General features: G+C 42.4%; 1 protein-coding gene across 2 annotated transcripts; it reads left to right on the forward strand.

The window, feature by feature from the left end:
• Positions 1-532: 532 nt before the first annotated feature.
• Positions 533-15,359, forward strand: SLC25A33 (solute carrier family 25 member 33). Of its 2 annotated transcripts, none has more exons than XM_065038003.1 (7): positions 533-706; positions 6,714-6,893; positions 9,713-9,790; positions 11,207-11,307; positions 12,412-12,478; positions 13,809-14,092; positions 14,768-15,359. In XM_065038003.1, exons 1-7 carry the CDS (start codon positions 657-659, stop codon positions 14,968-14,970), a joined length of 963 nt encoding a protein of 320 aa, XP_064894075.1. In that variant the 5' UTR covers positions 533-656; the 3' UTR covers positions 14,971-15,359. The 2 variants fall into 2 exon arrangements, with proteins under 2 accessions (XP_064894075.1, XP_021137442.1); XM_021281767.2 differs by lacking the exon at positions 533-706 and adding an exon at positions 6,300-6,443.
• Positions 15,360-15,760: the final 401 nt, after the last annotated feature.

The following is a 15,760-nucleotide window of genomic DNA, read 5'->3' on the forward strand; positions in this document are numbered from 1 at the left end:
ACACCTTCGTGTTCAGAGCGAGCAATCAGGAGAAATTGTCCAGGTTAATCAAAATGCTGATTCCAGCCAGTGTGGTGTTATATTATGGCAGAGTCCGCCCCTTTAATTAAGATTCTTTAGAGGCAATGCTGTCCATACACAGCCTGTAGCTACTTTACTGACATTATATGAACTCGCCATAGCTTGTTCCTAAACATTCTTTGTGGGGATACATTGGGAAATGTGGTTTCATACCCTACAGCCGATAGAGAACTGAGCAGGAAAGTGTCCACAGCCAGTGAAAAAGTGTTCACAGTTTCTGCTCCGGCGGGGGGATTGCACTGGATGAGCTTTCCAGGTCCCTTCCAACCCCTGACATTCTACGATTCTATGATAAATTGCTGTGCTGGCCTCCCAAGACCCCTTGGCGGTTAAATGCCCAGCACACCGCCCCGGTACCGAACTCCCGGATCCCGGTATCGAACCCCCGCTTCCACCGCTCCGCACTCGCTTGTCCCCCCGCCCGCCGCGCCGGAGGGGGCGGAGCTACGCGACGTGACGCCCCGCGCGGCCGTTTGACGCATGACGCGCCGCCCGCCGGCGTCTGTTGCGCGGCCCGGCCCCCGCCTGCAGCTGCCGCCGGCCGAGCCTGAGGCGGCGGCACCGGCACCGGCACCATGGCGGGTGCCCCGCAGGAGAACACGCTGCTGCACCTCTTCGCCGGGGGGTGAGTGCGGCCGGCGCGGCGGAGGGCTGGGCGCGGGGTTGCGGCCGGCGGAGAGACGCCCGGCCGCTGCCTCGTGTGAGGGGCGACCGGCGGCCTCCCCTCCCCTGGGCGAGCCGGCTGCCGTGGGGAGAGGCTGAGGGCGGTGGGCACAGCCCACGGCCTTTCCGCCGTCCCCTCGCGGCCCCGAGAGCCCCTGAGGAGCCGGTTGAGCGGCGGCCGGGCGGCTGCGTCCTGGCTCGGTGTGTAAAGGGGACAGGGCGATTCTTTCCAGATTTAGAAAATACATCCTTAGCAGGCCGAGCAGGAGGGGTAAGGAGGGATCACGGTACGACTTGAGATCAGCACTGGGCAGGGTTAGTTGCGCCGCTGTGACATTTAGCTATATATAATTTCAGAGTCTTGCAGAGCTGTGGCATCCAGCTCTATTAAATGAAACACTTTACTCCAAATCCTCCTCATCTGCTGAATCGAGCAGGAACTGAGGGATGTCAGCCAAAAAACGTCGTCCAGACTGCAGGCTTTGTGCTTTTTGGTGGACCATAGCTTGGTTTTGTCACGGAACATGAGTATTTGCACAGCACTTAGATAAGCTCTGCGTAGGTGACAGTTAATAGTGGAGGCTGTGTAACTGTCTGATCCATATGAATACACTGGAAAGCAAGTACTCCAAAATGGGAGAAGGGTTGTGGGGAAAAACAGACAGAGAAGGTCCTGGTCCAGGCCACTTCTTTTAAGTTCTTGCAAGGCACTGTAAACTTCTTATATTTGTTGTGTTAAAAGCTTAAATGACAACTCCACCCAGCCCAACCCACAAACCGCCAGTCGAAAACCCTTCCCAAAAGCCTTGTTAATTAACTTATTACAGTAATTTTAACAGTAGTCCAGAAAGATCATTTTAGGGTGTATATTAAAAATAAATTTTAAAAAATCTTCCATTATGTGATAGTAGAAATCTTCTTTAATATTTTTTTAATGGCTTAAACTCTGTAAGTAGTAGAATATTGTGTAGAGCTCATCAGCTGACAATAGTTAGGAAGCCAGCATGAAACCCATTGTTTGTTTAAATCTGTTTAGTAGTAGCCCATTGTTTCTTCTGTTGCTAAACAAGAGACTTCGGTCTCCTCTGACATGTCCCTGGAGCAGTAGGTTCATTTAATGTAATATTAAACCAAACAAGTTTTCCAGAGGCACTGACCTTATTCTGCGGACTTGAACTCTGTGTATTAAGTCCTTTTTTCCCCCTCACCTCTTGCATTAGCGTAATATCTGGAGCCTGTGACAGGAACTGGACACAAATGTACACAAGCAACTTGTTTGTTAGTAGTAATGCCTATGCAGAGCTCTAGGTGTCCTCACGTAACTCATCAGACCATAAATGAATAGGAATTTTAAACTCTTCAGTGTTTTAAGCTAATACTGAGTGATCAGCATCTTCCTTACTAATTCAGTGTGCCTTCTACCTTCTCTAATGATCCTGCTGAACAACCATTTTCTGCAGCGTGCCTGGGAAGTCACCAGGACCCATCTGGTTTTGGAAGAGCATGGAGAGGAAAGAGCAGAAACACAGCAAGGAATAGCCCCCTGACCACTCTGGGATAATAAGATGTGTCTGTTTCTAAAGCCATGATGAAAATACAGCACAGAGGAAAGAGATGGTCTTTTAGAGTGTACAGGCTTTTAAATGATGGTTGCTGGACCTGATTCTTGTTCAGCGTATCTCGCTATTTACGGAGACACAGAAAAGTGTGCCATGGTTTATCTTGCTCTGGTGTTACAAAAGGGAAAATGAAACAGCAAATTTAGTCTTCTCGTGTACCAGGCAATGCTAAAGTGTTTGGTCCAGCCATCCACCATCCAGTTTGTTTCAGAGTGGTTCCCTTTTGAAGGCCCTGAACTTCCATATTCTGCGTACAAAACTACTAACGCTATTATCTCTGCTTTTCAAGTGAGAAACACAGACTTCTTAGGGCTCGCTGGATAGGACAAGAAATTGAACATCAGTTTCAAAGTGTTGCCCAAGCTATGGAAACACCTTTCTCTACATGTAAGAAATGTAGTAGGAAATAGGTGATGTGTTCTGGGGGAAGGTGACCCTGAGGGCAGGGAAGATTTCAGGAGCAGCAGAGAATGACTCCCGAGTTGCACAACAGATGTGAGCATGTTTATGTTCCTGCCTCCCTGCTGAAGTCAGTGCAGTTGTTGCTTGTTTTTGTTTGGGAAAAACTCTGGACTAATCTGCAGCAGAGGTTACTCCATGTTGTCTTCCCTGCTGAGTAATACTGTTTACTCCAGGGATGTCTTAAGAAGTGGTATTTAGAGGTTGCAGTGCCCTTCATAGAACTGGCAAAGAGCAAAAACTGGGAACAAACTTTGAATCTTGATTTCATTATAGTTACTGTGTGTCATGCTGGGTTGTAAGTTATGATTAAATTATGATTCCTCTGACCAAGCAGCTCATCATCTTTTGCCCATGATTTTGCTAAAGTCAGTGGTATTCTATTGAAAGATCATTAAGGGTTTGGATGCCTTTTTTTTGTTTTGGTTTGTATTTTTGCAGAACTCCTTGAACATTCAGCATTGTGTTGTTATTCATATTAATATTGCTCAGTGATTAAATCTAGGACAGATGAAGTAAGCCCTACTCTTAATTAAGATTCTTGACATCTATATAAATTGTGCTAGTGGGTGCTGAGAGTTTATTTCAAGTGCAAGTCATTGGTGTTTTGGGGGGTGGACTTTGTAAAGATAGAAAGCTGGCAGCAAGAATAAAATTGGAATTGGGTTTTGAGGCTTAGATCCCCGGTATGTTTTTTAAACAGTTTTTCTTTTGATGGAAGTAAAAAATAATTTTTCTGTGGCTTTTAATGTATAGTGCATTATGTATCTCCATAAACACAAAGTATGTTTCATATTCTTAGGCCAAGGGTTTCCTTAGTTCCTTTGTTTGGACACCACAAGGCAGAGAGCTGTATTTTGCTGCTGTAGTGGTGATACATGAGGAGGCATTCAAAGCCTGAAGTGCAAATACTGGTTTTCTGGCAGTAAGTGACAGACCAAAGCTGATCGATTGTTGGGTGTCTCGCATTGAAGAGGTTTTCTGGCTGTAATACATGCAGAGCGTAGCTGGGAGCCTCTTGTGATGTGCTTGCTGTGTGGCCTGTTGAAGATATTCTAACATAGTGCTTTGTTTCTGAGGAGGTTTTTCTCTTTTGACTAAGGACACATTCAGACATTGTTTGGGATTTTTTTTCAAGAGGCTGTGGAATAAACACTGCTTAACATCTGTGGAACTGTAGTTCCGCACTGATGTAGCAAAAAACCCCTTCAAACCAGCATGAAGACTTGGAAGTTTTGCCTTGATTGCAGCATAAGGTTTTCCCAAATGAAATTTATCTGGCTGTAGATCTGGTGTCTGAATCTTTCAGGGTTCATGGCTGGTTATTCAGCTGAATAAGGCTTGTTGTTTTTCCATTCTTCCCAGATGTAGGCATTTGGAACACCCTAGGAATACAAAGTGTTTCTTTTATGCACAGTGTGTTACTTTTCAGCTATCTTTCTAGGGCATAGAGCAACACCAGGTTATGATATGTAGAATTCCCATGTGGAGGAAAATCAGCTCCGCTGAAAACACTGCCCAGTACATCCAAGTCCTTAACTATCCATCCTGACATCCATCCTGAACTATCTGCTGTGTATTTGTATTTGGGACATAATGTGTGCACCCTGTTGACATTTAGAAATTCCTGTTAGACAATGCATTTTTCTTAAATGTCACACTGACAACATAAACTTCTGAGCGGCTAAAACTAGTGATGCAGACTATTAACTCACTGTCTCAAATATCAGAGGATTGCATATGCATTACCAGAAGTACTTAAATATTAAAGGCTACGCAAATTAACCGGATTATCAAACTGAAAGGGTGAAAGGCAAGACGACAGCTGATGCAGGAGCTATGATGCCAGAGAGGGTAAAAGTTGGATGGCGAGATGTCACTCTGGACTGAGCAGCTGGTAGTTCAGAAACTGCAAATGGAGTTTCAGCATTCTGAATTAATGAATTGTTACTGTGGAAGCATTGGTTTAATGTTCATAAATGTGAAATAAATGAGGAATGAAGATGGGAGCACACAATAGTGAAGCATTGGTAGATAAATGAGTTGAGAATTAAGGCAATCAAATTCTCTTCATCAAATTCCCACAGGCTTACAGTTTCCCTTGAGTATGTTGATTAATCAGGTGTTAATTGTACGTATTTGTGTCTGTATTGGATGTACGTAGTAGGAGAGATGGCAGTGGGGATCTGCAAGAGGGACCCCCCAAACATGTCCTGCTCTGAGCAACAAGTGTGAGCTGTGGGAACAGGAAAGGTTTTGCTTGGGAAGCCATTCCTGACCTCTCGTTTTGCCCCAGGATCTAATTTCAGAGAAATGTGAGCAACGTGAGATGCACCTGACAAAACGGAGAAGGATAAACTGAAGCCATGTCCTCCAGAGTAGTACTGACGCAACAGAAGGCTCGTGTCCAAGCCCTGCTTCAGTACACAAAATAATCAGAGACCCATGCAAAATAAGCAGAGGCCTGATAAGGTCTCTGTGAACACTGTCATTTTTGAGCCAAATGACACAATTTCAGGTGCTGTGTACCTAGTTTCATGAACAACTTTGTGACTTTATTCAACAGTCAAAGCATGAGTGCTTTGAAAGGGTAAAGGCAAAGCTCTTTCTTACAGTATCTGACACTTTGGATATATGGACTGTCCCTAGTTTAGACTGTTTGCCTTTCAGCAGCGAAGAGGAAGAAGCAAGAACTTGGAGGATAAGATCATTGAAGCATGCTGTTGAATCATATTGCTGGTGTCACTGAAAACACAGTTTTTTTTTGTGAGAGGCACTTGTATCTCATAGTTCAGTTGTAGTGAACGCACTTGGAAAAAAACCAGAAATGTTTAGTTAAGTCTTCCTAAATCCCAATGTGTTTGATTAAAAACATTTAGATACAGTACCTTTTAGATAACTTCAGCATTATGTTTAATCGTGAAGTTTGACAGAAGGGACATTCAGTTACCAAAGAGGAACAGCACTAGAGAGAAATACTTTGACCAGTCACTTTTGAGATCACTGGTTACAGTGAAAACTTAGGACTCGTACACCTTGTATTATTGTGCTTTTTCTGAGGCTCAGTCTGACTACATTAAGATCAGTATATGCCTACTATAGGGTCATTTATTTTTTCTTTATATATTTATGTGTGTGTCTATATGTGTATGCATATATACGTGTGTATGTATAATATTTTATTTTTGTCTTTCTGTTAGCAGAGTCTGGGATTTCTCTTCTTTAGTAGCTTTCTGTCATGTTACTCTGTTTTCCCACCCTCCCTCTCATCCTTGCAGCTTCCTTTCTCCCACCCCCTCAAAAAAAGTTGATATCCGTTGTTTTTAAGAGGGCCTAACTTAGTGTAGTTTTGATATTTGCTGCTTCTGTAGATGGCTCTTTTAATCACAAGTACTGAAATGGTGAAGAATTATATAGCTGTGTTTTGCGTCTATAGTGTCCTAATCCCCAGTGACTTGTTCTCATCTGCCAGCTTCCTGCTTCCCATAAGAAAAATCCATCCAAGGGTACATCTGTTTAGGACAACAACCTCTGAAACGTGGATGCCTCTGAAGTTTTGACAGGCAGAATTCCAAGTTCCAGCAGAACACGGGACCAGCAGATGATCATTCAGGGATTTTTGTTAGTGCTTGGTTTCATCTTTGTGTTTACTAATCTCATCGCTGCACGTGATCATTATAACACTTTCTCAACCATCTCTCTCCTCCCCCAGGGCTTGGGAACAGTCTCCCTTGCCTCATGCCAAAACTGACCTGCTTCCTAATAATTCGTCCACTATGTGGAGCAACTGGCAGCAAGTCTTCAGATTTTATTTATATGCTGTGCTGTGATTTGACACATCTGTGCACCTGTGATTTTCTGACTATCTTCTGTTTAAATTGTGTCTTACAGATGCGGAGGAACAGTTGGTGCTATCTTTACATGTCCCTTGGAGGTAATAAAGACGAGGCTCCAATCTTCCAAGCTGGCTTTCCGGGCTGTCTACTACCCGCAAGTCCAGCTGGGGACCATCAGTGGTGAAGGAATGGTCAGGCCAACATCTGTATCACCTGGACTCTTTAGTGTTCTCAAGTGAGTACTGCTTCTCCTGCCATTCAGTGTTGCTTGACACCAGTGATGTGAATTTCAATTCTTCTTTGCAAACATGGAATGCAAATTTTGCCCCAGACTCACACTGGATGGATTCCTGTCAGTTTGGCTTCTTCCTTCAGCAGTAGAAAGAGAAATTATTATTTTAAAAACACATACATATTCAGGATTCCAGAGCGTTCCTTTGAACTTCACAGAAGTTTGCTGCCAGCACTTAGAAACTTCCCAAAGTGAATTGATTTGAATAAGTGCCTGGAGATGTTATTTTTGAATGGTGTCGTCACATTTAGGCTCTTTGGTAGCGATGACTTCCTAGGGATCAATACACAGGACATACTGTAAACTCTTGATGTGCCTTAGCTTGTGGGAACTATCACAGAAAATATTCTGGAGGAAAGGACTTTTTCTCTTGTTCAACACTGAGAAGTGTCATCTCTGAAGTCCAAATCTCCATACTGTATTTCATGTCAAAGCACCACAAACTTATGGTTCAGATCTCATGCAAATGGCTTGAGTTTATTTGGATCATTAAGCACCGCAGGGTGATGCAGAGAGGTCCTGTTTAGATCAGGTAGCAGAAATGCCAAGGAAAATAATGACTAGCAAAGCAAGCAGAATGGTTTTATGTAAGGCCAACACACTTGGCAGATTGCCTGGGGAGAAGCTGCACAGTTATATAACAGTACAGTGCTAATTCAAATTCTCTGCAGAACTATCTGGCTAGAGTCGTTCTGGGACTTGAGTTTCTGTATTGTAAACAGTGCTGCCTTCCCCTGCCAAACATTTCTTTGTCTATTCAGAGGTGAGTCTAGAGCAATTCGTGACTGAAAACGTGAGGTAGTGCCAGTTGCCGTTGATTTCTCATCTCCTTTTCCTTGCTATCTTTTCACCTTGCAGCATGGGACTTCAGGCAGCTGTAACTAAAGAAGTGAAAACTTCAAGACACAAGGCTCTTAATTCCTCCTCTTGGCCCATCTTTTTCTGGATTGTCTTTAGGGAGAGAGGAAATAATTTAAAAGTGGGTCAGCCTCTTAATATGTTTATTAAGCTCATTACATTTGGTGACTAGGATCTTAATTTCATTTCACTTCAGGAATTGCTCAGCTGCATGTATCACCAAGTTTTCAACCTGCTTGCTTCAGTGGATTGAGAAACGAGAGCAAAATATTTATGCTGTTGTTCACTTGCAGGCAGCATCTATGAAAAACAGATAATGCTATTGATTATGATCTTTCTGATAAAGTACAAAGATATAAAGAAAGAAGTCAAGTCAGGTCTTTTGCATTTACTCTTCCATGTCTTTCTCAATCCTGGTCATGAATTCATTGCCAGACTGGATATCACTTGGGCCTTCTGTTTTGTGAAAATTGTATGGCTAAATAAGCAGCCATTAGAGGCCTAGATATAAAATTGCTCTGTAAGAGTTAAAGGTGTCGAGTATGAAAGCCCCTTAACTACTGTAAATAGAAAGAAAGTAGGTACTGAGGAGGGCAGGTTAAACCTGCTGCTGAACAGAAAGTGCTCCAGAAGGACAGGCTGTTTTTGTCTAATCCATTTAAGATTCTGATGAGTCACCCCAGCTGGAATCTGCAGTCGTGACTGTTAAGTGACAAAGAACAAGTAGTTGGTGAATCCGTCTCCTTGGAGACACTCAGCCCTGGAGTTTACACTGAAAGTTCAACTCTGCTGCAGAAAAAGTGTTTCAGAAGCTCCTGTATCTTCTTTTGTCTAATGAGCTTGGTGTTGGAATCTGTGGGGAACATGCTCAACAGTGCTAATGACCTAGAAAACACTTTCTGGAAAATTGGCAGTTCTACCAGGGGCACGTGAACTACACATGGAGCCTGGTGTTATCAGGATTTTCTTGTTCACCAGGTGAGCTCAGTTCAGAGGGCTGCTGTCTAGCAGGTTGTGCACTGAAATCCCAGTAATTACTGGACTATACCTGGTTTTCACTGGTAAATACTTGGCTGTTTGCTAGTTGGCGACTTTAGTACTTGTTTATGTGTCTGCTGTGAGTAGTCTAAGAAATTTGTGAGATAAGTCTGTTTTAATGAGGCACTTCAGCAAGGTGTTATACAGAACTTGACAGCTGCTGGAGAAGCTGCCCAAGCAGTTTATCTTCTTCAAGGAAGTCCTAGCCCAGTGTGCCTTTGTGTGAGGGAAAATGGGTGGAAGAGGCGTGGGAAAGCTGGGCTGTAGCAATTGCAGAACTGCAGGAAAGCATCACTTGGTGATCTTCCTGCTGGAGACCTGATCATCAAGTCCAGTCCTGGGAGGAATTCACAGCAGGGCCTCTGTAGCTGGAGTTTACTTGGGTGAGATGATGGGAACTGTTTTGAGTGCCCTCAAAACCAGGTATCCCTGAACTCCCTGGGGACACTAGGTAATTGTAAAAGGGAAAAAGATTTCATTTTTCCTGTCTCTGTGCAGGAAGCAAACTCCTGAATTGTTTAGATACAGAGAATGCCAAAAATATTCTTCGTTCATCAGTCACCTGTCAGTGGATTCTCCATGAAACTTTAATTCAGTTCCTGACTGCTTTCGAAGAATGGAAATCATAACCTTGTGCCATATGACACACATTTGCATGTAGTGCACTGAAGTTTTATGGTATAGTGGCTTTTATCCAGTTGTATATAATTCTGCTGATCTTCAAGAATATTATGTATCTTAAAAGCTAACAGCTTCACAATTAATAGTCATGACTTCTGTACAATTCTTTTGACTGACTGACAGAACAAGAAGCATGACTTTTAACCCAAATATTAACTTTTTTTCCTGTTTGTTTTTATTTTAAGGTCAATTCTAGAGAAAGAAGGACCAAGGTCACTCTTCCGAGGGCTGGGTCCAAACTTGGTTGGAGTTGCACCATCAAGGTAAATAGTTAAACTATTGGTAAAAGGCACATTTAAGGTACCAACTCAAATGTTGCAGTGCATTCGTAATTCAAAAGAATAGGTCATGAAGTTGTCCCATTTGTAAACTAAGTTTTGTGCATGTATACCGCACAGTATACATAATAATAAATACTTCTAAAAATCTGCTTTATGCTTGTGTAACACTGGAAGGCGCAGATTAAATGAGGCACTTAAATTCCAAGTCATTGCAAGAGCCACTTATCATGCGCTTGAGAAAACAAGAGAAAGTCATGCAGAAAAATCTGTAGGATTAATATTTGCATTTTTCTAATATGATCTGCTGCTTCCCTGCGAATACATAAAATACTTGCCAAACACTGAGTAGGAGCTAGATGCCAGGGGAGGGAGGTACCTGACTGGTCCTTGATTGCCTAAATTCTTCTCAAATGAAAAACTGTAGCTGAGGGGGAGAGACTTGCATCACTGCCATATAACAGCTCTGTGTGTGTCCCCAACAAAATCAGCTACAAAGTTTGTTTGTATTTGGAAGTCTTGCAGGCACCTAAATGGTTTCCACAAATGCCTAGGACACTCCAGTTTTTGGCAGGGCTGGAGATCTTTGTGCCTTGCAAATGTCAAAACGTGTTAGCAATCGGGAAATTGGCAGATGTTCTCTGCCTGAAATAAAAGGAACTGGGAGAGTGGTGCACTCCCTCTCTGGCCTCTTGCCTAGTAGGTAGAATGTTCCCCCCAGAAGTGGGGAATCCTCTTTCTGTACAGGTAGTCCTTGCAGCAGGGATCTGAGTCCAAAACCACCTGCTTTTTCATGCACCTTACTCGTGCTGTCGTCTGTATTCCTTCAGATTCTTCCAAAATTTTGGAATAAGGTACTTTATAGAAATTCTCACATTGTAGCCACCAATAGCCACTTGTTTTTAGCAGTTCACGTCAAGGAGCTGTATCTGAACACACTTGGTTCAGACAACTTCTTCGACTGCTCCAAATCATCTGTGTTTCCTCTACTCCTATGCATTATGTAGGGATTAGAGGTGTGTGAAACTCTTTCATTTCCAGAGTCAAGTGGTTAAAGCACGAAGTGCTGCTAATGCAGTTACAGCGCAGAACAAATGTATGGAAAACGTAGGCTGTGGGTAGGAAAGTGACCATATTGCCTCCAATCTCAGACTTGGTGTAGAAGTAAGATATTTCTGCCCTGTGGGTGTCAAGTCAGATATTGGCACTGTCATGTAAGAAGAAGAGAAAACAAAACCCACCAAACACACACAAACCAACTGTGTCCTTGTAGATGGAAGCAATCATATGGAGGCCTCTTTGGAGGGAAAGTTGCTTTTTGGTGGCAGGAAGAAAAGTAATGTGTCTAATTTGACATTGTGTGTATCACATTGATTGTTTGTTTGGTTTTTTTCCCCACAGAGCTGTCTACTTTGCATGTTACTCCAAAGCCAAAGAGCGATTTAATGGCATTTTTGTGCCCAACAGCAACATTGTGCATATCTGTTCTGCAGGTTCTGCAGGTATGTATTTGTAATTTGTCTTCTATATGGTCTGCAGCAATACCCCAGTGTCCAGCCCCTCACCAATTGCAGGCAATACGTGCATTGGTATCTGTGTGGCTCTGAGATGCACCTTAACTCTTTCTTTATTCCAGACTATTGTTGCTACAAGGCTTCTATCCCTCTCAATAGTTAGGAAACAAATAGAATGATTTGTAAGGGGGGACTGGACTTTCAGTCTGTCTGTCCAGGACCTAACACACCAGTCTGGGCTGACAGCTCTGGATAACTGTATATGGATGAGTACAGAGGCCAGTATATATGTGGCACATTCTGAAAATGTGCACTTAGTTTGAGGTTGCGTGGGCCAGAAAGCAGGAGTGTGCTAGCTCCTAATTTACTGTGCCTACAGAGGAACTGTTTTCCTGTTCAACGCTTTGAAATATTTCTAGATTGTTGCTTACTAACTTGGGGTGAACTTTTTTTCCAACTGCAATGCTATGGTAACGTCTCTGAATGTAAGAAAATAGACACACCAACAACCTTTTGGTACTGTTTTAGTTTAATTGTTTCATGATGTTGTATTTTTCCTACCAGGATGGGGAAAATAGTTTGTTCTTGTAGGAAAAATACTGCAGGAGAGCTCCACTAGTTCAAGCATCAGTCACCAGAGTGATCATCAAAACTAATGTTTCCTAATCTAGCCCCTTAATTATGGGTGCATTCTGCTAATGAGATGGCTCAATGGCACCACCTAGAGCCTTGGGGAAAATGTGTGCTTTCCCCACAGATTTCCTTTTATCTATTATTCCAAATGCCAGTAAGTAAGTGAGGTATCTTGTCTACAGCAGTCTTTAAGGAACATGAAGTACATATTAAAATAGGTGCAAAAAGGAAGAATCCTTTAAGAAATTCCAAGGCCATTGGTCAATGCCTCCTGTAGTTTAACATGAGCTGGTTCTCTGGCAAGAGAAAGATTGTAAGCTATGCACCTTTTATTCTTTCAAAACCCCTAGATAGAGCTGGTGACTAGAGCTATCCCACTGCACAGTGTATAGAGTTCATGTTTGCCATGGCAATGCACTGGCCTGGATTCAGCTATACTTTTGATTTTCTTTTTTTCAGCCTTTATCACAAATTCCCTGATGAATCCTATATGGATGGTGAAAACCAGAATGCAGCTGGAACGGAAGTAAGTAACTGATGAAGGGAGATTAGATGCCAGTGAGTGGCTAAGGGAGCCTCTGGAAAACCAAACTGTCACATTTTTACTCCTGGTTGTTTGTACTGTGATAGATCTTGCCCCAGTTGTTTCTCTGACTCTCAATTCCACCTTTCAAGCCTGGTCAGAGTAAAGGTTGAGGTTCTGTGTGCCATACTTCAGTTTGATGCACAGTTACTATTGAGAAGAATGTGGAAGTTACCTTGAGTGCTGAATTAGGTTCAGTTTCTGGTTTCACTGTAAATCTTAGGTAAATTTGGGTATAGCATTAATTTTCTCTCAGACTCCTGCTTTCAGAATCTTCTGTACTTCATGGGTCGATGTTGAGGATAAATATATCCAGGACTGAAATGTTTTCACACGGCAAACAGAGGCTGTGGAAAGGTCAGCAGAGCTCGCGTGGGAGGCTGAGCAGGAGGTCGCAGTCAGTGTCCCATTTGGCAACATCACTTGTTCTGATCCCAGACCACACAGCTGTGTGTTCCTGCAGCAAACCAGGGTTACTGGTACACAGCGAGGTAGCTGTGAACAGAAAGGGTGATGTTTCTAAATTGCAGTGAAGCCACATGAGTTTAGTTTCATAAAACATTCTAGAGGCAATAAGAATCTGTTGCAGTGGTTTAATGATCTTTTGCTTCCTTCGGCATTGTATTATTGTTAACCATACCTCCTGAAGACAGAGAGGGAATTTGACAGTAATATCTTTCAGTTGACTGATTCACAGTCACTGGTGGTTATTGAAGCAATGAGGGACTCTGCTAATAATGTGACTGCTTAGAATGGAAATTTCTTCCTGCAAGGATGTTTTAGATCAGATAAGAAAGATCCTTTAAGGCACCACAACTTATAAATAATTTATATGACTTAATTCCAGCACTTCACAGGGTGGCACCTTTGAACTGAGTGCTGCCTCTTAAAATGAAGGATAATTCCTCATGTAGCAGACCTTTGTCTCTTGGCCTGCTGATGGTGGCTTTAAATGACATTACTAGTTGAACACAAAGCAGTGTCTCTTCAGTGCTTATTGTCTTTAAAGCATTGGTGTGAACTATGACAGACTGGATTGAACTTGAGCTGTAAGAATCATTACAAGTATTTATTAGTGAATTAGCAAAGCCAAGTGTGCACTCTTAGCATGATAGTCCTTCTCTATGCAGCTTTCCTAGAAGATATTTAGAGTAAAATTTAGGAGAGAATAATTTCTGTAGTTATAAAAACTATTGAAAGCTATGAGTTTTTTTTTTTTAATACTAATTCTTTTTCTGGGCTCATTATATGCTCTGTTTTGTTTGTTTTTTAGAGTCAGGGGTTCAAAACCAATGAATGCTTTGCAGTGTGCTAGATACGTTTACCAGACAGAAGGTATCCGCGGCTTTTATAGGGGCTTGACTGCCTCCTATGCTGGGATTTCTGAGACCATTATCTGCTTTGCTATTTATGAAAGTTTAAAAAAGCACCTAAAGGAAGTCCAGCTGCCCCCTTCTCCTCCTAATGGGACCGAAAGGAACTCAACAAGCTTCTTTGGACTGATGTTTGCTGCTGCTGTTTCAAAGGGCTGTGCTTCTTGTATTGCCTATCCACATGGTATGTTATCTTTTCCATTTGTGACTACAGTAGAACAGCTGTTGCATGTAATCCAAGACAGAAGATGGGGTTTTGGGCTGTAAAATTCTTAGTCGTCTGAGTGGCCAAATGCATGTTACTGTGGCATGTGCATACGCGTTGGTGTCTTCAGTACTGGTCCCATCACTCCTAGTTAGCCATGTAGTTGGGGATTGGGACTTCCTAATTTCAACATCTCAAAAAACATCTCAAAAAATGCCAAAAAGAAACTGAGTACCTGATGCTTCTGTTCTCACTAGTAGCCTCATCTGAGTCCCCACAGCCTTTCGGATTCTGTGATCAAGTGGTAGGAAACACTAGTGGGCTGAGCAGGGTTATTCTGTTTCAATAGATGTGAATGTTACCATGGTTATAGAGAAAGAGCAATATTGATTATGTGAGCATCAGTGAAGCATTTAGTTCTGTAGCAGCTTGAACGAGCAAATAATCCATTTATTCCATGTGAAAAGGAGCACATCTTTAACTTTTGCTTCTTGCCTGAAGGGCAACATGGGCAGGATTCCACGGCTGAAAGTTGGTACAGGAACGAAGGTTTTCCTGCCCTGGGTTTTGCATACCCTTTCACGGTCATGGTGTGTTTCCTGATGAGCAGGTTTATACCTTGTTAACTTTGGACTCTGTTTTACTTTTCTACAGAGGTCATACGGACACGGCTGCGAGAAGAAGGCACTAAATACAAGGCTTTCATTCAGACAGCACGTCTGGTAGCACGTGAAGAAGGCTATCTCGCCTTCTATAGAGGACTCTTTGCTCAACTCATCCGGCAGATACCAAACACAGCCATTGTGTTGTCTACCTATGAGTTAATTGTGTATCTGTTAGAAGACCGTGGAAAGTAGCAGAGCCAGGACTCCTGTTACAGACTGTAGACCAATTTCTTCATTGAACAAATAGTCCTTTAAGAGACTGATGCAGGTGGCGGTGCTGGTGGGGAAACTACAAGTCTGTGATCACCTGCTGGATATTTCCTTTTGGATTCATGCTTTCTGAAAGGTCTCAAGTCATTAACGTTAATAGTTAATTATAACTTTTTTTTTTTTAACTTAATGATAATTAAACTGCTACTAAATTAAATTTCACTATTTAATTTAAGTATATGTTTGTCCTTTTCCTTAAGCACAGCCATATGTGGTCAAGGAATGTACCTCATACCATTAAGTGATCTCTTGGACTGATGTTCATTAAAACTGTATTAAAACAAGAGAAGAACTGGTTTGGAAATTTGAAACTCTGTCTTCTTTCCACTGGGCTCATGTCACTTTTTAGCACTCTAATAGCAAACTTTGAGAGTTCTGGTTTATTCAAGGTCCATCATTCATTGCTGTGTGAGCATCCTGGAGTGTTCAAGTAGGACGGTCTTGTAGTATGTTTCTCTGTTTTGGTGGTATGAAATATGCACACCAGGATATCTTAGAAAAGCCACTTACATTGGCAATATTGCTGGAATGTGATTGTGGGAGGCTTTTAGTAAAAAATTAATTAGAGTCTTGTGTGCCCTTATGTGTTTGGTATACATCTGTATGCTGGTGTGTGTAAAAAGATTTGTCATGATTTGATGGCTTTTGGACCTTGCTCTTGTGAGGGATGGAGGACATAAGTACATCATGGTTGTGGCCCGGCTGCCCTGCA

This window comes from Columba livia, chromosome 21 (genome assembly GCF_036013475.1).
Source record: "Columba livia isolate bColLiv1 breed racing homer chromosome 21, bColLiv1.pat.W.v2, whole genome shotgun sequence".
Lineage (NCBI taxonomy): Eukaryota > Metazoa > Chordata > Aves > Columbiformes > Columbidae > Columba > Columba livia.

Coding starts and splice junctions, on each gene's coding strand:
- SLC25A33 (XM_065038003.1), top strand. CDS start 657: ATGGCGGGTGCCCCGCAGGAGAACACGCTGCTGCACCTCTTCGCCGGG. Junction 9,791..11,206: donor GTTGGAGTTGCACCATCAAG/GTAAATAGTTAA, acceptor TTTTCCCCACAG/AGCTGTCTACTTTGCATGTT. Junction 14,093..14,767: donor TTGTATTGCCTATCCACATG/GTATGTTATCTT, acceptor ACTTTTCTACAG/AGGTCATACGGACACGGCTG.